Source organism: Syngnathus floridae, chromosome 12 (genome assembly GCF_059516105.1).
Source record: "Syngnathus floridae isolate MCC-2025c chromosome 12, RoL_Sflo_1.0, whole genome shotgun sequence".
NCBI classification, from domain to species: Eukaryota; Metazoa; Chordata; class Actinopteri; order Syngnathiformes; family Syngnathidae; genus Syngnathus; species Syngnathus floridae.
The window spans coordinates 7,186,083-7,207,489 of record NC_142424.1 but is presented as its reverse complement, the minus strand read 5'-3'; the positions used below and the strand labels follow the sequence as shown (position 1 = coordinate 7,207,489).

The window sequence follows — 21,407 nt, the reverse complement described above, 5'->3', positions numbered from 1 at the left end:
TATGGTAAAAAGACATGTACACTCTTTTTATTTAGCAATACAAGTAAATTTCTAGATGTTTTGTGCTGATTTTGAATCCCCCTTGTTTTTCTCTTGCACATCAGCTTTTCAAAGTATTTGCACTTTAAAATGTGTTTATGTATTTAGTAATACTTAACAGCGCCAAACTTTAGTTCAGAGTGTTTTTTAAAAAAAATATCCTATAAATTCTTTTTTCATAGCTTCATATTACTTGTGTAATTTAGTAATGCTTTGAAACCAAAAAAAACCACTTAAACACATGAGGTTTAATGATTTTTATTGGTAAAGTCACGACCACTCAAAATCCTTCCAAGCACTCCACGCAAGTGCAGTTCAGCACTTTCTCCAAATCTGAATTGTTCAAAACTATTTGTGGGCCACCAAAGATGCATTAATTCAGTTTTACGTCACTTATTTTGAGTGCAAAGAAATGTAACTTGATTAGAATTGCGCTTTACCGGCAGTTTACCAAACTCCTTGAAGCCGAATTTTATATGAAGCAGTGAAACTTTGACAACACATCCTTAAGCCCAACTATAGCGACAACCTTTGACATTTGTGTTTGTCTGCAGAAATCGAAAGACAGGAAAAGCAGCAGCATTAGTGGAGTCCTCTTTGCATTCCCATTATGAAACCAATGACCTTAAGGTCTGCAGACATGCTCAATTAGTATTTTCTATACTAAGTGGCACAGAGGAGGCTTTCAATACTTTCAAAGGATTTCTTTCAATGCACAAACTATGTTACGGAAAGAGATGGCTTTATATTGCCAATGCGGAGGAAAACAGCTTCAAGTCCAGAAAGAGGTGTCATTTACTTGTTTTGTGCTACTCTCAATTTTGCAAATAAATTTCAGGTATCATGACAGAAGCACAGTGGTTCATTTACTCTGAATACTGGTGGCAAATTAATGTTGCACTTCCAGTGATGGCAACCCAGCGCTTCTTTCTAAAGCAAGCTGTTTTGAAAGTGCAACGTCTCTCATAGGATCATTTAAGGGTTGTTGAGAAAAAGTTTTGAAATGTCTCATAATCTGGTTGAACCGCTAGGAGCATCAGAAAACTCCTCATCAGCAAGAGTGGCAAATACATCTTCAGCAGGAAGTGGTGCGGGCATTTAAGTGTCATGTGGAGCAGGTTTTTGCGCCAGAGGCTGGATTGGAGTAGGCAATCTTTGTTTCACGGAAAATGCTCTCAGACAAAAAAAAAATCATTTGGGAAGTGGTCCTCAAGTTATTTGTTTGTTCAGCTTGTTTCACAAGCCACTTTAACAAGAACCCGTTTGCTAGCTCAACCTACACTCTCGTTAATATTCATGTCATCTGATAAAGCCTTTCATTCTTACTATCATAACAATAATCGGTGACACTTCCTGGAATGGAGAATAACCTGACTTCTGCAAATAATTCCTTTCCATTAGAACAGATAATGGCCATTTAAGTGGATTGAGGGTGGAGAGATTTGAGAGTGTGAGATCGACAGTAGATGACAGTGCAATAGTGCTTCCAGGCTACTGGAGCCATTTGATAAGTATAACAGCAGCGGCGTATATTGGACATCACAAAAATTGTTTTGTACAGTATTTTCCCATTTTCCCTTTTAGCAGTGCTCTTACAGTTCATTTACTTCAGTTGTTTTATCTTTCTGGCTCCCTCTGTGGCAATATCTTCAAAGCCAGTCTCTTAAAAAGCTTCTACTTCAATTGGTAAACTAGGCACGAGAGAGCGACAATTTTCAATTTCTATATGTAAAGGAGCATATTCATATAAAAGTACAACACGAATAATGTACTTTGGAAAAATAAACAAACAAAAAAAACAACCAACAAACAAACAGTGGCCTTAATGATTAAGAGTAGCCAAATAAATTTCATGGTTTAGCATTAGCCGTCACACAACCACTGTCATATCTAAAACGTTTTATTTATATTTATAAATTATGATTATTATTATTAGTATTATTATTATTACTAATAAATAAACAATAATGATTTATTACTATAATAGTAATAATAATAACTTATTTTGATTATTATTATTATGATTATTTTTATTACTACTACTACTACCACTACTACTACTACTAATAATAATAATAATATACACACCTACACACAATTTATGATTTATGTATATTCCTTTTACCTGAGAGGCACACTTTTGGGACATGGAAGGAAAACAGAGTACTGAAAAGTGCAACCCAGACACGAGGGAAAACATCCAAACATCACCAGCAGAGATTTGAAAATAGATTTCCTGACTGAGAGGCAGACATCACTATCCCATGGCACTATTATAGCACAAATAGATATATATAGAAATAAATAAATACAATTTCAAGACGTTTGGCAAGACCAAGGCAACAATAAAGGGAATAGAAAGAGACCTAACAAAAAAAAAAAAAAGTCTATATTATCATCGTTGTTGATATTTCATCGTTTAACATTTTCACATAATGTTAAACTGAGCTTTTATAAAGTGTTGCGGTAAATAGAGTTTATGAACTGCGAGAAGTTGAATTATTTACAGTTTACGAACTGTGATGACATTTTTATTCACAGGTTAGGTTACTAACCATATGTAATTCATACTATTGCATTTTTTTTTATAACTCACCACCTTTTTGGAAGCTCTTCATAATAGTCTTGTGGGCGAAGAAACAGCTCATCCTGAGCGGGTGTATGATTATAGAGCAATGAAATGTGTACAGTGTCAAGATACCAATATGAGTGAATTTTTATTTACAGTACACAAGCTCAATAAGCTCAATTTCTATGCCCCTCGGGAGGTTTTATAAATCGGTACAAGTCAGAGTGCAAGATTTCTGTATTTCTGGATCTGAAATAAGATGGGGAGGAAATACTGTGCAATATATGAGAGACAATCATGCTTCTTTTATGCAACTACCAGCATGTATATTGCATTTAGACAGGTCATGTCCATAAATCCTGCATTTGCATGTGAGTCTATCGCACAAGAGAGCATGCAAAGTCGGACATGACCTCAGCGATGCTTTCAAATTTTTCTTCAAACCACAAATGTTGGATTTACGGAAGGCAAGTGTCTACTTGCGTCTGCTTTTGCATGCATTTTAGTCACGCTGAGAGCAAGTGCGCACGTCTGGGGATGACGCGAATGAGTAAATGAAGCCGACAGCCGCAGCGGTCCTCACATGGCTATAATCACATTAAAGCGACGTCCCAGCCACTCTGACACCGGCTAAATATGTCCCAGTCAAACTCAATGCGAGGCAGCATGCACAATCACAGACAAAAGGGGATGTTTGCAATGACCACTTAGAATGCAAAACATGCCATCTAAAAAGCTAGCAAAGCTAATGAAAGGAGTCTGGAGAAATACAAAAAAATAAATTTATCTTGGTAAATCAGAAAAGTTAAATTGCTGTTCTAATTAGTGTTTCATTCAGATAACCTTGAGACTTGACCATTTTTTGTTTGCTTTTTTCTAATGTCATTTTGGCTGTGTTGAATGAGTATTGATCAAATTATTATTCCTTAAATTCCTTAATCACGAAAAAAAAAACCTCAACAAAAACTGGCACATTAGTTTCTAGAATTTTTTTTTTTTTTTTTATCCAACTGACAACAATATATTCGCATTTGAGCAGCTTTTTATGTAAGGGTGTTAATATCAATCTAGGATAGCAGCGCTATGTGTACGTAGGTGGCTATTTAAAAATGATTTGTAAGTTTTCTGGCTGTTGCATCTGTTAAGACTGATATCAAATCCAAACACATGCTGGCTTTCGATCCACAAAAAGGGATTAAGCAGAAAACCGGTGTTTACTTTCTGTTTTTTTTCTGTCTAAGGTGTCGCGCCGCTCTGCATATATGTGCTTGCTTGATGCCCAAAGGTATATCACAGTGGCCGCCCACTCGCAATTCTCCACCACAGTGGCTGTCAATTCTATATTTTCCCACTCTTGGTATAAACCATGTTGGTGAACATTTGAGCAAACATCACTGATATATTTCATCATCCAGAGTTTTTAGTTGTTGCTAGTCATGTGAAAAGCTTGAGGGCTGAGAAACCTGGCTCTGTTTTCCACATTATATTGGCTTTGCTATCTTCTCAAAATTGAATAAAAACAGCCATGTCAGGCGCAAAATTTTAAACCAAAGTAGAAAATATGGTAATAGAGATATTGTTTTAATTATTTCAAAGATTGCCCCTTCAGATGAATCCTATCATTCTTTTAACATCGGTGTTCTAATCTATATGCAGTAGAACAAAGTAGAAAAATGAGCTGTTTTTTCTCCCTCATTTACTTCGAGTTTTTGTTTACACTGTTGCCCAACTGCTTGCTGAACGGTTTCATTATTTACCGTCTAACATGATCAATGTGAATGCAGGAACTGTAATAACAGCCATGGGGCCGTTGGGACTTTGCTAACAATTTACAATAAAAAAAAAAAGCACATTTGTGATTGATTTTTGAGCCAGCGTAGAAGACATTTTTATCAGAACTGCATGCCTTCTTTTTTATTATAAAATAGATAAGTGGTTAGATGTTCCAGACAAGTTCACAAGTAGCAAAAGTTAGTCGAGTCCACGCAATGCACATACTGGTGTATGAATCACATTTATACTGGTGTCAATCAATATCAGTTATGGATATTATTGATTCACTACTGTGCATGTAAACTCAGCACAAATATGGTATCAAGTATAGTACCGTATTTTCCGCACTATAAGGCGCACTGGATTATAAGGCGCACCTTCAATGAATGGCCCATTTTAAATCTTTGTCCATATATAAGGCGCACCGGATTATAAGGCGCACCTTCAACGAATGGCCCATTTTAAAACTTTGTCCATATATAAGATATATACATTTGGCCCGCGGGCCGGACTTTGGACACGCCTGCTGTAGTGGCTCAATATTGGTCCATATATAAGGCGCACCTGATTATAAGGCGCACTGTCGGCTTTTGAGAAAATTGGAGCTTTTTAGGTGCGCCTTACAGTGCGGAAAATACGGTAATGTTGCTGTTGTGTAACGGTAAAATAAGAAACTGGGGTAACAAATGCTGACAAAGGAGTGTGAATTTGTCATCTAAAAGCAAAATTCCAAAGCAGATAAGTTATAATGGCATTAGACGAAGGGCAGACTAACACCTGCAAAGCTAAGCTGAGCAGACAAAACTGGTCCCTGAGTTTTTCAGCTGAGCGACCGTTGAGAAATGCTGTTCTCCTAATGCATACATTGCACCTGCTTACCTTGGTCCTTTGCTATGTAAGGGGAATTATACTGCACTTTCAGCTGAAAAAAAATCCCTCATTAGTCCTCGGAAGTACAGCAACGGAAATTATCAGCTCATTCTGCGGCCAGCCATTGGAGCAAATGAAGACCATTAGTGACACAATGACAGTTTATTGTCTCATTCTGCTTACTGACCCAGCCAACCTCCCCCTCATATGCTTGCAATGCAGCCAGTTCCTCCACCCACTCAAAAGCTGAGGACATTACCTTTTCTACTGTGCAGATTGCCCAATTATTTGTTTTGTCCTTGTTCCCAGTGACATTTCGTGTAAATGTATTAAAATAGCCTTAAGAAAAAAGAATAAAAATGGTTTATCGAACGGACGTTATTGTTTACATTCATCAATTGAAAATGACGCAATTTACAATTCCTGTACTGCATAAAATAAATTGAATGGACATGTTTATTGTCACTTCTTCATTGAATGTACATAACTTTCAATAAAAAAATAAAGATCAAGATCTGCTGTCATAGATATTGTAAATTGATGTGTTATTCATCATATACTAAGAGGATGGGGATGCAGTACGAGAAATTAACTCCAACAAAATATTGTCCTTACATTATATCATCCAAAGTATGGGAACATTAAGGATAATCACCTTACACACATGTTCTGTAGATGGTTTTTTTTTTTTTATAAATTATTTGCTCTAATACGTATATTTGGTGAGCAAGTGTATTAAAGTAGACAGACTAAAATTGACCTAAGTGGATAAAAGTTAATATTTAACTCTATCAAGCATGCGGTCAATTGATGTCACCCACAAAATCCTACAGAACATGCATTTCCTCTTTTGAAGAGAAGACTAAAGGGAATCAGAGCCCCAAAAAAACAAACTAATGTCTGTCTCCACATTGAAGACAAATTGAGCATGCCCCGTACCCACAATTCCTCCAAAAATCTCTGTTTTTTTTTTTTATCAGTCACAAGTTGAACACAAAACAGCATCTTAGGTTCACTTGATCTGTATTCAACAGACCTTAGAAGTCAACTTAGATATTTGGGGGAAACTTGATCCACTTTGTCCATGTCCCAATATTAAAACACACACATTTTAACATGTGTAACATTTATCCTGAAATAAAAATAACTTCATGCCCTACCTCTGTTGTGGCTGGGTACTCTCCGGCGGCTGGTAGAGGAGCTGTGGATAACGTGTTGGTAGCGTGAAATGTCTGGCGGGGTTTTAGGAACGCGGAAGCTGTCCTGGAACCGCTGCATCAAATCTTCCACGGCCTCTCTGTTCGGGTCAATGGCTGCGGCAGAGGATGACAAGAGTGAAAACGTCATAACACTTTCTGGTGAAAATGTTTTCAAGGAAATACTCCTGGAGTATGCTGAAAATAACTTTAGGACCTATTTAGAATGGAAGCATCATTTGCATCACGTGACAATAGCCTGTCCCATTAAAACAAAAAAAGTACTTTTTTATATTCCTAGCTTTCACAGGATCCCATCAATTCAATATTGCCTCATCTCTCTACAGAGATCCTGCCAACGCTTCCTCTTGTGGCTCAGTCTCAGTCATTCTGATTGATGACTCCCGAACACCTCGCTTTGGGCAAAGTGACTGTATAGTCGAGAGAGGAAAAAAAAAACCCAGCTCTGCTCACTTTCCTTTAAACTAAAAGATAAAAAGGGAGGGTATAAAAGTCAACTGCCATACCGCGAATGATCTTACACAAAGAATAAAAGCGAGACCGTTGTGGCATTCGACATCCAAAAAGGCTGACGACACTACGCATGGTTATTCCCTTATTTTGCCATAGAATGGCCAGACCTGATATGAGAAGTATTTCTGAAACACAATAAACTTTGTTTATCTGTCTGCTCCACAGGCTGGGGGCAAAATAATAAAAGGCAGCTTTGCTGTGAATTTTGCTTCAAACTTTACGGATTGATGAAATACCTCCATCTGGGCTCAGACAATTTAAAGCTTATAAAGATTCTTCAAATCACTCTTGAAGCACACAGTTGAACAGTGCAGAGACTTTAGAATTGGTGCAATAGGAGTTGTTCCGTCTGCATCCCTCCAGCTGAGCTCCAGAGAAGATATAATGGCTCAATATTCTTGTTTGGAAGATGAGAAAGATAATAATAACTTTGAAATGTAAAAAAAAAAACATCTCTCTTCTGTCAGCTTTGGTGTGAATTGGAATCAATTTGGCTAAGTTTTTGAGATTTTGTTTTTTAGATAAAAGTAAGTAAAAACACATAGTTTATTAACTTTACCAGATGTTTTATTTTCTATTTTAAAATAATTAAAAAATCTAAAAAACATAAAAAAAAAAAAAAAGTTCTATTTTTAATATTATTTTAGATCGTTGTCAGCACAAAGTTGACATTGAGTAATTGATAATGACATCAAACAAAACATCAAATCAAGGCAAATTTCAGTAAGGACAAAAAATGTGAATTATTAGTTTGAAATTGTGGGAAACAATTGAATGTTCTTTTTATATCATAGGTGTCAAACTCAAGGCACGGGGGCCATATACGGCCCCACACATCATTTTATGTGGCCCGCAAATACAAAATTTGCATCAACTTCATGTGTCAATGCTAAAATTACAAATTACACTTGATAAAATAGAGATAATGGTAGCATTTTTTTATTGTGATTCATCTTTTTAAAATATTTGAACAGTTTTACTCATCTCTGATTTCAAAATTAGGTATTTATGAGTTTGTTGTGTAGCCTATAATGTATATAATATAAGGCGTAACAGCCCTCCGAAGAAAACTATGACTATGCTGCGGCCTGCGACAAAAATTTGTTTGACAACCCTGTTTTGTATGATTCGAAAAATGTTTATACATCTGTGTGTTTCTGACGGGAGTTTTACATTTCCACACTGAAAACAACATCACTCATAAACTCTGTGCCAACACCCCACAATTATTTCCTGACATAAGGGCTCTCTCCAGGAATATTGCTAGTGCATGTTGGATCCCAATCAAGCATTCAAATAAGTACAATAAGGCAAAGGAAAGAGGGAGAATTGTCCCAATGCGACAATGTTACATAATTGAAATTCCTGTTTCCAAATTAAACCAGACATTCATTTAATGGAAATTATTACAAACTCTTCTGACTTTGGTATCCAAAAGGCAGAGGAAAACCTCACAATATAAATAGCTCAAAATTTTGTTTAACTTGGCTTGAAAAGATGCTCCAAAAGTCAAACAATAATCCCACACAGAACATAAAGTGGCAGGTATTGCTTTTCTGTAGAGAAATAACAAAAAATTGAATCAATCACCGAATGTCAGCCAGGCTATAGTTTTCTGCTTTTACACTAAACACTGGTGTACTTGACGCATTTGACAATGCTAACATCTAAAACATTACCTACGTTTTATGAAGCTTGAGTTCAAGCCCTTGGTCAGAAGAATTCTACTTACATTATTTCTTGAATGAAAAATCAATGGGAGATGTGGAAAAATCGAAGCCCTTGGAAAGAGAATTCACTGAACATTTAATCAATTGGTTCTTGACATCCTCATGTGAAGGCGTAGTTCAAGTTTCTTACATCAGACAAAAGAGTGCACTTCAGCGTACATTCGATGATTACTTACGATGGCATTTCATCAACACCAATTTTAATTTTTCAGGCCTTAAAATTTGGAGCGAACCCCTCAGTTCCTTAGTTACAATCAAGGGATGGCCATGTGGCATGCAGGAGCAGTTCCAAACAAAGGACACAGGAACTTTTGCCTGTGTTTTCTAGTCCAGATATAGACTCCTGGACTATCGGGATTTCCACTCATCAAAGCTCCTCAGATCCAACAAGCCCAAAGCCGCCAAGAGAGTATCTCTCTCAAGACATCCATCATTGTTACTTAGTGTATGTGAAGGCTGTGTTGAAACCACTGATTCCCTCTGCGAAAACTCCTGACCTTCTAAAAAAAAAATCAAAATGCCAGGCGAAGCAATCCAAAGACTCCCAGCTAATGGAAGAAGGATAATTGAAGAGGACTGCGTTTGGCAGCTTATCTACAGCAGAACATATGTGCAACAAACATATACGCTTCTAAGAAGCCTTTTGATGTAATCCATTACCCACTACATCACCTTGCTGAGTTTCATAACATCTAAAGTGTTTACTAGCGCTTCCCTTATATCATTGGAGGGATTCCAAACTGAATTCTTCCTGTGTATAATTTACTTTCTCTTGTCCAGATCTGTGACTAGTTTTTCAAATAATATGCTGTCATTATCTGGGTCCTGTTTTTATAATGAACAGCCAAGCAAGACAATTTGTAAATAATGATTCTCATTTTAAATATTTACAATTAACTTAAAAGTGATGACAACAAACCACGTATTTAATAATACTAAAAAAGCTATTCACCAAATTATGAATTTCTACATTTATTTATTTATTTATCTATTTATTTATTTATTTATTTATTTATTTATTTGATGCAAAACAGCCAAACCGGCAAGAGTTAATATTGCTTGCACCCAATCCTACCAGTTTGCTTTGTTTTCTTGATGCTATGGTTTGTTGCTGCAACATAGTTCATCCAGCATCTGTGCATTCATCCATCAAGACATATCTGCCCATCAATCATCAATCATGCTTATCCTGTGCAGGGTTGCAAGGGGCCTAGAGCCAATTTCAGCCCACGACACTGACTGACAGGCTCTTCCTTCTAACAGAGAGAATGGTTCGACCCTGCTTCATTAAAATGCCCTTTAACCTTCATGTGAAAAATTAATATTTGTTAAATACTACTTCTACATTCTTAAATATCAAATGAGTGTTACCCTATTCTTCTTTTAATACTGGTATTTACCCCATAAGAAGTTAAATAGCAGAGGTTCCAAAAGCTGGTTCAAAGAATCAGGCATTATTAATTTTATATCTGATAGATAAAAATCATCCGCAGCTCCTGGAAGTATTGTTTCATTTAAGAAAAGACAAATGAAAAAGCTGTCCCCCAAATGACCGTAATGCATAAGACACTCAGAATAATTTCACTGAATCGCTAATGTAGCCGAAGGGAATTGCTGCCGACAGAAACGGAAACCTTTGACCAAGTCTTTCTCTCTCACTCTCCACGAATAGCTTATGACCCTTTTTTCTCTCCGACTTGGGAAGGAAAATTTCCTCTCCACTGAACGTCAGCAAGACCAAGTAACAATCGGAAGTTGTCCCACCAAGCCTCGCACCCTCGGGCGTGTTGAAGAAATAAACAATGAGGCTTACAATCTGGCTTACAATGCTAAAATTTCACTCATCTCTGGGTAGAAACTTAGAAGGAGCATGACCTCTCTAGGAAAATGTCCTGGTTCTTCTGCATGCCCTGTTGAAATTGTACATCCCAAAAAATAATGCTATCTATTCACGACCAGTGTCGACAACCTTGGCTGATAAGCACAATATTTTGAATGTTTAAATAGAATGCAATAAGTGTAATATTGACAAACTGTGACCCGGAATGCCAGTGAACCAGTGAAAGTCTATCCAAAGGGCCGAACTAAGCATCTTGGACCAGAAAATGCGGAGACTTCAGGTTGATAGGAGTGGCTTGTGACCAGTTCAGGGAGTAGCCCAGTGTAGCTCCAGCTAACCTTTGACCCTGTTGACGATAAACAGTACAGAAAACCGACAATTGGACTTCCCGTTATTGGAAAGCTCCAAGTGAAAGATTATGAGGCTCAACATCTTGAATGTCAATTGGTGAGACATGGGCAAACTGTCAAAAATTGAAATAAAAATTATACTAACCATACCCTGTCTGTTCCCAATGAAAACATGCTTTGTTTTTGTTTTTGCCCATCATAGCAGAAAGGCTCACGTTAGTAAGCATCAAAGTAAATGTCAGCATGTCATTTATGCCTGAATGCCAATTTAATGGCAACCTTTTTTCCGCATGCATACTTGTCTTGTTCTTATCCATCTTGACTAACAGCTGAACACCATTTGTATTCATGCGAGTGGATGCAGACACAAGAGAAATGACGGGGAAGGTTTCTTAAGATTGTTGATTCCCTGCTGTTTCAATTTGAGGGTGAAAAAAAATCTGCAAGGGGGGGGGGGGGATGAATCGGAGAAATTACATCCGCACAAACGTTTTTCTTTTTGTAGTCCTACCTTTCATGTACACACACATACTGTAGCTCAAGCAAAGCAATCACGTTGCATCAGTGTTGCCTTGTTTTTGTCTTCCCCTTCACGCCTTGGAAAGCAAATGATGGCAGAGCCGATCAATAAGGATGAAATGCAGAGGGTTTCAAGCCAAAGCATTTGATTCCCTTGGTGATTTATCCACTGTGCCACTGTTCCAAAAGGAGGAGTCGAGTATAGCAATTTGAGGAAGCATTGACGCCGCTGCTTCCAGATTTGTGACAGCTACACGAAAACGGACTAAGCAGTGAGACAGGTGCAAAGACAAAGACAAAAGTGTTGTGAAGACAAAGGATGCATGATGAATGGAGAGTGTCTAAAAGAGACGAGAGACGGTAGATGAGGGCCGAGCGGTGTCAAGATGAGAAAGCGCCAAGTGTTGGCACAACCACTGAAATCCAGGCTGTCTTGCAAAATATATGTGGAATTTTGCATTATTTATCATCCGCCATTGAGTTACTGAGTCCTGGAGAGCAATAAGCACATTTGTAAGGACAAAATGGCAAAACCCCTAGCTTGGACCTCTAACCCTCAAACACTAGCCCTAACACTCTCACCCTCTAACCCCGCTAAATCTGACCTGTATAGTATTTTAATATTTATTGTAGCTTTATGCTCTTGAGAATGATTAATTGCTGTTTTAATTATTCATTTCTGGAAAGGGTGGATAAGATAACGAGGAGAATACTAACCCTAGCCTGAGCCACCATCCCTAACCCTTGGCTTCACACTATCTTAATCCTTAATCATAATCCTTAACCCTTGACACTTTAACCTTACCTTTAACCTTACTGGAACTGAAACGATCACCTAAATATGACTTGTATGGTTTTGGAAAATGGTTAATCCTTATATTCTAAAACTCTAACCCAAACACAAACCTACACTTCAAATCCTAAATTGCATCCCCAAACCTGAAGCCTCACCCAAACTCAAACACCCGACCTCTAACCTTTACAAAATGATACAAAATGGACCAACGATAAGATTAAGTAATTTTGAAAGATTCACAGGGATCCAGTACATTTATTCTATTGCTTTTGATAGCTATGATACGACATTTCCTAAGAAATTGCAGATAAATGCTAAAAGATAATGAAAAATAATGGCTGAGAAAAACTTGTCAAACTGTATATAATCTAACGGGAAATCCATTCAGATATAACTCCCAGGGGTTGTAGGTAGAATAAGAAATAGAGAATCACAGATTAAGCCAAGTCACATGTCTTCCAATTGCTTACTGTCAAACAAAGAATAGACTTCGACAGCCCGGTCCCAATCATGTTGAAGAACAAAGCAATACTCATGTCTGTAATACTTTCGCTGACCTCTACTTCTAATATTTTTATGGGCTGTAAACCGGAAGCTGACATGCTCCAATGCATCCCTATGTGTTTCAGTGCCACTGGGGAAAAGACGGAAGATGATGGAAAGGGTGTTCTATACTATAGCTGGCACTCTCTTCCTCTTCTTTTATGAGAAGACGGCTCGCCCCGCCACTCCCGAGGCAACGTTCACAGTGATGACTGCTCACACATCACACATCAGAGAGGTGCTGCTTTCAAGCAGTGCTTTATGGAATAGTAAAGGCAATGTTCTCTGCATGGAAATATGACGACATATCGGGTCTATTCATACATGTAGTTCAAAAAGCGAGGTAAAGTCTGAATTTTCTGTATTCAACAGCTTGGATGATTTAAAAAAAAAGAGAATAGCTTCAAATTATCACACACTAATTCATTAGTTAATTTTTTAAAGCTCTTCTTCACCATGTGCTCAGTTTACCCAAGTACCCAGAAGACTCAAGGTTTTCCGAAGATGTTTCCCATGAAATGACTACTGAAGACAACCAGCTTTTGGGAAAATTACATCCAGACAATACACAACAGAGAAACGTGCAGCCCCATGTCAGAAGGATTAATCTCAGCGGTTATTCATAATATACCTAACGTATTTCCCGCACTATAAAGCGCACCTAAAAACCTCCAATTTTCTCAAAAGCCGACAGTGCGCCTTATACTCAGGTGCACCTTATATATGGACCAATATTGACCCACTACAGCAGGCGTGTCCAAAGTCCGGCCCGCGGGCCAAACGTATATATCTTATATATGGACAAAGTTTTAAAATGGGCCATTCATTGAAGGTGAGCCTTATAATATGGTGCGCCTTATATATGGACAAAGTTTTCAAATGGGCCATTTATTGAAGGTGCACCTTATAATCCGGTGCGCCTTATCTTGCGGAAAATACGGTACGCTATTTCTAGTGAGATTTAAACACGCCAACTCAGGTCTCTGTCATTGCAAAGCATGTGATCGCAGCGTCCCATCTCAAGTTGACATGTTGCCTCTGTCTACCGGCTTGTGCCTCCACATGGATGTCTTACGGGTCTCGCGACTGTTTGTGTCGCATGGACTCTGAGCTATCTATAGCTCGCTTCTCTCGCCACGGGGACGTAATAAAATATGAATCTGTCCCTTCACACTTAAGGCATGCTGAAGAGATAGAACCAAACGCTGACCTGCTCCAGACAGGCAGAATCTTCAAAGTGATAAACACAAATTATCATAGCTCATTAGAGCCTGAGTGGGATGAAGGCCGACGCGTAACGGCCCACTAGAGGAGCTAACAGTTGAAATCATTCTGACAGGCCAAGCTAATCATACTAGAATTCACCTTCCCTTGTTTGTTCCATTGTATTTATGTGTTTGCTTTGGTTTATTGAATAGGTCATTTATTTCGTGGTATTAATGACTGCGGCTTGTTAAAGTTAGAAAATGCCCATTCAAATTAGTCAAACAACAGAGGCACATGAACTTTTAAAGTTTTCTGGCACAGAAACGGTGACAACGAATATGTAAGTTGTCAGTTTTATGATAAACAACACAACAGGGATGTGCATCAGGCTGTTGTATTGAAAAAGGGCAATTTGCTCTGTTGTGAGCGTGCACACTCAATGTTTAACAAGTGTCTTATTTTATTCCCTTAAATGTGGTGCACTCAAATCACTGATTGAGACATGTGTGGAAAAGGATGCAGCAATTCGTGCTTGATGTGGCAACAGACAACGGCACTGGGTCCCTCTATTAAATACGGAAAGAGCTGCTGATCATCTCTGGCAATTTTAATATGTATCTATTGGTGCTAATGGTTCACATAACCCCTCTACCACCCCGTGCAGCGTGCCAGCCAGTATAATGATTTTGAAACTATAACAATAATAAGTTCAATGCACTAATTTCTACGATGGAGGCAATGATGCCCAATGTTGTTGTATTTATGAATGAAATATAATGGCATTTACTCACATGGCTCAGAAATGTACCAAAATCACAATAGACCAGCTGCGCCACAATTCAGACATGTTTAGAACAGCCGGAAATATAAACCAATTTTCCTCCACCAAAGTTATTCTGAGGCGAACGTATCTTCAAGGACACAGCCTTGCTACGCCACAACGCTCAGCATGATTCAGAGAGGTGTGCCAAATTGGCAAAGAGGCAAAGGGAGCCTTGTGCCTGTGCAGAAATCAGGATACACCGCCATTTTTGCATGTGCCATCTGTACCTGCAAAACATCCATGCAAGCACTGGGTCATAATGCAGAGCTGATATTGAAACCAGGAAACTCAGAGCTGTGAGGCAAACATGATCATCACTCCCCCAACCATTCCTGATGACATATAACTAAAAGAAAAATGTATTAACTTCAGACCTGAGCACATGGTGGTATTTATGTAATAAATTATACTTAGTATCCTTTTTTAAAAATGCCTTAACCTTTAAATTAACTATGTACTTCCTTAATGTCATGTTACCCGTGTCTAATCAGAGCCCCTCTAGGAGAAGAAAGTTGATCAATTAATAAATGAAAGTCCATCTTGGTCCGCAGGGAGCTGTTCTGCTGATACCAATGGTTGAAGGGAAAGTAGTCAAGCATATAGCACCAAAGTTTGGTCTTTAAGTAAATAGCCATGCAATTTTGATGGCCTTTTTAAGTGGCGCAGTGGAATTTTAAAAGTTAAAGGGATCAAATGGACATGTGCCGTTCTCATATGGGTGCAGACGTCGGCAAAATACTGAGCTTAGGTCCGTGACTAAGAAGTGTCGAGTGTTTCTGGATCAAACAGTGCTGAGCCCATGTGAACTCTGTAGGCAGACAAAACAGCAGAACGTAGACATTCAAAATTGTGTGGGAAATTACTTTGAGTTGCAAGCTCTGCGTAGTATTCAAGATGATCTTGCATTATGTTGAGACTACATCTAAAATGCTGATTAATTTTGATTGAATCCATGGCTATGATTCCGGAAATTTGCATGATGTGGCATAACCAGCTCGGCCAGAGAAAGCATTAGCAAATAGTGGTAGCTTTTGACTACAGTACTTTATTTGATTGAATGGTAAAGTTGTAATTCGATGATCTTAAGTATTGGGGGCTGGGAGGGGATATTTGCATTTGGGGATGTGCCACATGCACACAGTGGAGTGGATCAAGTGCAGCCGAAAAAATATATATATTTGGACTTTATTTATTTATCTATTTATTTGTTTGTTTGTTTGTTTGTTTGTTTGTTTGTTTGTTTGTTTGTTTGTTTGTTTGTTTGTTTGTCAAAGTCAAAGTCTGCTTTATTGTCAATTTCTTCACACACAAAGAGATCGAGAGCAGTCACTATTATTAGCACTCTAATATAGAATTGCATTAATTTATTTTACCATTACTGTATATGATTGCGCAATGAGATTAAATTGTGACAGAAATGAATTCAATTGAAGTCTTTTAGTGGTTAACTTTTTTTGAACTCTAGTCCATGTAAAATAATGAAAGATTTTCATTGCTTGTGTATTAATTGCTCAAGGCTCCTTTGAGGTCTAGAAAATAACTTAGCATCACCCGGGAGACACCGAAATATGACTTGGTGGGCGTTTGAAAGATTCCAAAGTCAACAAGAAATGTTGTTAGTGGGGAACTTTCCAAGCACGTTGCAGTGGAAATGGAGCGCGGGGACATTATGCAAATATAATTACAATATGGTGCCAATTTATCACATACCCAAGATGATTCATCAGCTCCAGAGACAATTCAGTTAATCTAATACACTGCAAGCCAACATCAGTCTCCCTGGAAATCGCATGTTGACCAATAACAAGTTGCAATGATAAATAACATTTTTGCTTTATCTGCAGAGCAGCCTTTGAAAAATGATGGCCAGTAAATGTAGACCATTTGCTTGAAAGTTTATTCATGGAATGTAAATGTCACATGCGCGTGTCACTTATGGCTTTCTTTTTGCCTTCATGACATAAAGTTCAACTATGTGAACTTTAAGCTTGTCCGAAATTGGCTGTGCATCCCTGCAGCTTCACCAGAGTTATGTTGTTCTTCTTGCATGCTTCTCTGATCAATAATCTCCCAGCCTGTCACTTTATATGATGGCCATTTCTTGGGAGGTTTGCAGTTCTGCCATGCTCTCTGGAATTTTGGATGATGGATTGAACAGGTATCCATGAAACATAAAAACATTTTTTATAATCTAACCTGACTCTTCAACTTTATCCCTGACCTATTTTTTAGATCTGTACTTCAATTCCATTAAAGTAATCGTTTTCCATCTGCTTAACAATTATGTGCTGCTTGTTAATATTCTCGACTATTTAGTGGGTAAGCAGTCGAAGCTACTGTTCAAAAGATGACAGAAAGAAGGCTACTGCAAGCAGCTCGCTTATATTGATCTGTGGTGAAGCCATTTGCACTGGAAAGGATTTTATTTTCGTATTTTTATTTGTCCTGACCAACGAAGAGTCGACGTTGGATCGGATTACTATCAAGTCTTCATTTCTCAGCACTGTACCTGGACTTCCTGGCAGCTTGCTCTTGATTGACCCCTAAATTATTCTCGTCCTTCCTCCCCCAAATAACCGCATCAGATGCTCTACTGTGCCCGAGGAGGTTTGTTCATTATGTTCTCCGTCACAGCTTCCAGAGAACACTATGCGGCACAAAGAATTGATGAAACTCATACAGTTGGGTTTCACACTCCAGTGGCTAGCAAGAAATTTATGACCGACTGCCTAAAAATGAAAGTTTCAATTTGAGCGTTTTGGCTTTACTAGCTCATTTTTCATAGTGCCAATATATTCGATTTTGTGTCAGCCTGAGTTATCTTAAAAGCGGTGAACTGATTTTGCTGACAATGCAAAATCAATTACCAAAAAAATATTAAATTTGCACATCTTAATGGAAGAAATTAAAGCTAAAAGTGATTTTTTTCTTATTTATTTTTCTTATTTATTAGTACATCTTAATGGTACAATAAAAATCTAAAAACGATTTTTTTTCTGCTCCCCACTCATTGAACTTGTTTTATCTTTACCCATTTGGCCCTCAGTACAGACATAAACGAAATGCCGCAATCTTGGATTCATCAAGAAAATGTGAGCAGTGGGCACAAAGGACGCTGTTATTTTCAAAAGGCCACTGTGCAAGCTGGTGATCTAGTTGTATGTGGTCTTCATCTTTCATACAATTTTCCAGGGTTTATTTGTGCTTATTAAAAGAAAAAGAAAAGACATTTTATCCTCATTATCCACAAAAATATTTTTCTACCAAAGGAAACTTATGGCCTATCATCAGAACACTAAATGTCACCATGAGGCTCATCTGATTTTTTTTTTTTCCTCAGAATAATTTTAAAAATGTTAGTGAGCAGCAGACAATGCATGCTTACTTGATCATAACTGATTAAAAGTTCAGCAGAGTGCAGCGGACGTCGGCCCACAGACCAGACGCAGTTAACGGCTATCGCTTGGAGTCTCAAGTTAATTTAATTTTCACCTTCATCGGGATGAGAATGTGTCCTTGGCTGCTATCATCACGACTATCATAAACTGATTTTTTTAATACGATAGGGGCATCAGAATTCAAATCAAAATTTGACAAATAAAGGTATAAATATTTATTCAACCACTAAGTAGAATAGCTATGACGATGCCGAGCCTTTCATTATTGTTAATAAAAAAAATTCCGCGTTCAAGTAAAATGCACTTTGGTAGACTAAAATGAAGCAGAATTACTGGATCCATTGCTTAATATCCCACAATACAGTAGATCTTTTACCACGAGACAACTTCTGGTTGCTCATTAGTTTATCTGAGCCATTCTTGTACTGTTTCAAAGTGTAAAACCAGAATGGGTTAATTTCAAGATTGATAAAGCGATGTGTTTTAAATATGTCTGAATGAATTAACACCAATTGCACAGAGCTTCAAGGTCTCTGAACCTTTGCTACCTCACTGCTATTGAATCCCACTGCTACTATTAGACCCAGTGACTCCAGACAGATGATCAGTGAAAAGTGTCAAACACTGTGTAGCAGATGCAGCTTGAAGGAGTAAGCTGGTGGTGAGACGGGATGCCGGAGGTGTAACGGTAATAACTCTTGTGACTCTTTAACTACCTAATTCAAACATCATGACAAGCGCATGGATCTCAATCTGTGTACCATAGCTGGAGGTGCTAAAATAACAACGGAATAACAAAGTACCGAGAGCCAGCTCCTTAATCCTTTAAAATAATACAATTGGATTCAAATTAACGTGGCAAGAATGACAGTGAAAAAAGGCAACTCGGTATTTAAAGGCTTCTGTCCGGGTTGTCTTGCTGTGTAGATCAGCCGCTGGGACAGAAGTTAATTGCCCCCTTACTCAAATGCCACCCCCTTCACGCAGAGTGCAGATAGGGAAGCAGAGGCATCAAATTAAAAAGCTTTGTGGTCTGTCTCTTGGAAAATGCCAAATTGTGCATAGGGGATCCTAGACAGACTTACTTAGAAAGTGTCAGAGAAGTGGGAGCTCACACATAAATTAGCCCCTTTAAGCAATGTAAGAAGGAAGCCATGTGGAGTAAGATGCTTTGATTTATAACACCTCAAACAAGCAAACGATGATACGGCATTCTAGATGTTAGATTTTGTCTGAAAAGTTACTTTTTTATAGGTCAGTTTGCTCTTGTTGCATGGCTGCAAGACCCTGCTGATTTGTTTCATGTCTAGCTTATTAAGCAAGTTGCTTTCTTTAAGCCAATTTTCGGTTTGTTGAAAGAATAAAGCCTTGTTTTCTAAAACCTCCTGCTTGGTCTATTATCCTATAGAAGACCCCGAGACACATTGGAGAAAGGAGTTAAAGACAAATGTTCTCTATCAGCATTGTTTATAAAAAAAGGATCTTACAGATAGAAAATGTTTGGTAAACCTATTGCTAAATATCTATTTAAAAATCCAAAATTCTTAGCAGGCTGATGCATTTTAATGAACTAACCAGGATGACAAAATATTACCAATTCACCTTGCCACAGATTTTTTGCAGCACACACACACACACATGCACACAGACGCACACACACACATAGACACACAAGAGCGAACTTGAGTTCTTGATCAGATTTTAAACTGAATTTCATTCTTGTGGAGTAACTCATAAAGGAGTGTTTGTTTCCAGACCCAAAATTGATCAACCTAAAGCCTGAGTTGTTTGTCATTGAGGATTCATTTGAAAGTTTTATTTTTTAAACTATCCACGTATTAATCTTGGTAAGTGTTTTACTCTGCAGCATTTTTGAATATGTAAGCTTTTTATGTAGAATTGAAGAATTTTGACTCAAAGGCAATCAAAATGTACCACGACCTCAGACAGCTTTCCATTAGTTGTCATAAGTTCAGCCCAAACATACAATGTAAGAAAATAATTATATTACAAAAACTAAAAGAGAATTCCCCCCCACACACAGATTAAAACAGATTCTAAGTTGTCTTAAAACATGTTGATATTGTATAGTCAATATGTCCCACAGTCTTGAACACGTAATTTCATGTGTCCAGTTTGTGCAAATGAAAACCAGATAATTTTCTATAAATCCTATTCTCCTAAACTAACAACATAAAATTTGACAACCAAGATGAGTGTATGAATAGAAATTACATTTTCTAAAGCATCACCACTGCAAAATTCAGAATGGCATAAATAACCCGGGCTTCCTCCATCTCCGTCAGCATACCACTTCAATTATTCAAGTTCAACCGTGGAGAAAAGTGCCCCACTTTCAACAGGATATCAACAGATGCCACAAACACAGCTTTTTCGCCTCCGCTCTTCACGTTGCCTTGATTATATCTTGCAAGGGTCAAGAAGCAACAGAAACTCAGGCTTTGGTCACCTGACGTTGACACATTCAATTACAGCACACATGAAAGATGTTCCTATTGGGTGTGAGATGGTGTATTGAACATTTCAGGCAGATTCCGCAATGTGATTGCTCTGCAATGTTGTTTGGTGACTTTCTGGTGTTTTTCAATGAATTTAGATTTTAGAAATATCGTTTAAATATCAGGTGTGCCTTTGGAAATGATCAAATCTCAATTAATTTCTTTGAAAATTATTAGTTATAAACTACAACTATTGTATATTTCTTTATCTATCTTTGCTGATGTCATATAGTGACAGACAGAACAGGAACATTTTTTCCACAGAAACCATCTTTTTCCAATTTTGTTTGACATTTTTGTTTGGTAGAGTGCCATTTGGTTTTTCTAATGTAAAATACGTGCTTTGGCTCAACAAAGGTTGAGTGACACTGAATTACAATGTTCAATGAACCCAACGTTTGTGTGGAAGGAAGCTTGAAGAAAACAGACATCAATTCAAACCACTCAACTCAGATCTGTGGCTGTGCTAACCTCCCTGCCACTCTCCTGTCTCGGCCAGTAATATTGTTTTATATCATTGTAAAAATTAATTTGTCTCCCCTTTTTTATGATATAATGATACAAGGGAAAACAGTATATAAAGAGAGGACTTAATGTCATTTAAGCGTGAGCGGTTTTCACTGAGGAGGTAAAACTATGGAACCAAATGTGAGCAGCACATGCTGTGCTAGCAGTAAACGGGGGTGGTCGTGATCAGAGCCA

The 21,407-nt window shown here is 37.8% G+C and overlaps 1 protein-coding gene across 2 annotated transcripts in view; it reads right to left on the bottom strand.

The window, feature by feature from the left end:
* Positions 1 to 21,407, bottom strand: part of astn2 (astrotactin 2) — a 153,798-nt gene that overhangs the window by 85,354 nt on the left and 47,037 nt on the right. For both annotated transcript variants that reach the window (XM_088391186.1, XM_088391187.1), the window contains exon 4: positions 6,412 to 6,564. In XM_088391186.1, the coding sequence (XP_088247312.1) occupies positions 6,412 to 6,564 (153 nt within the window). The remainder of the gene's footprint in view (positions 1 to 6,411; positions 6,565 to 21,407) is intronic.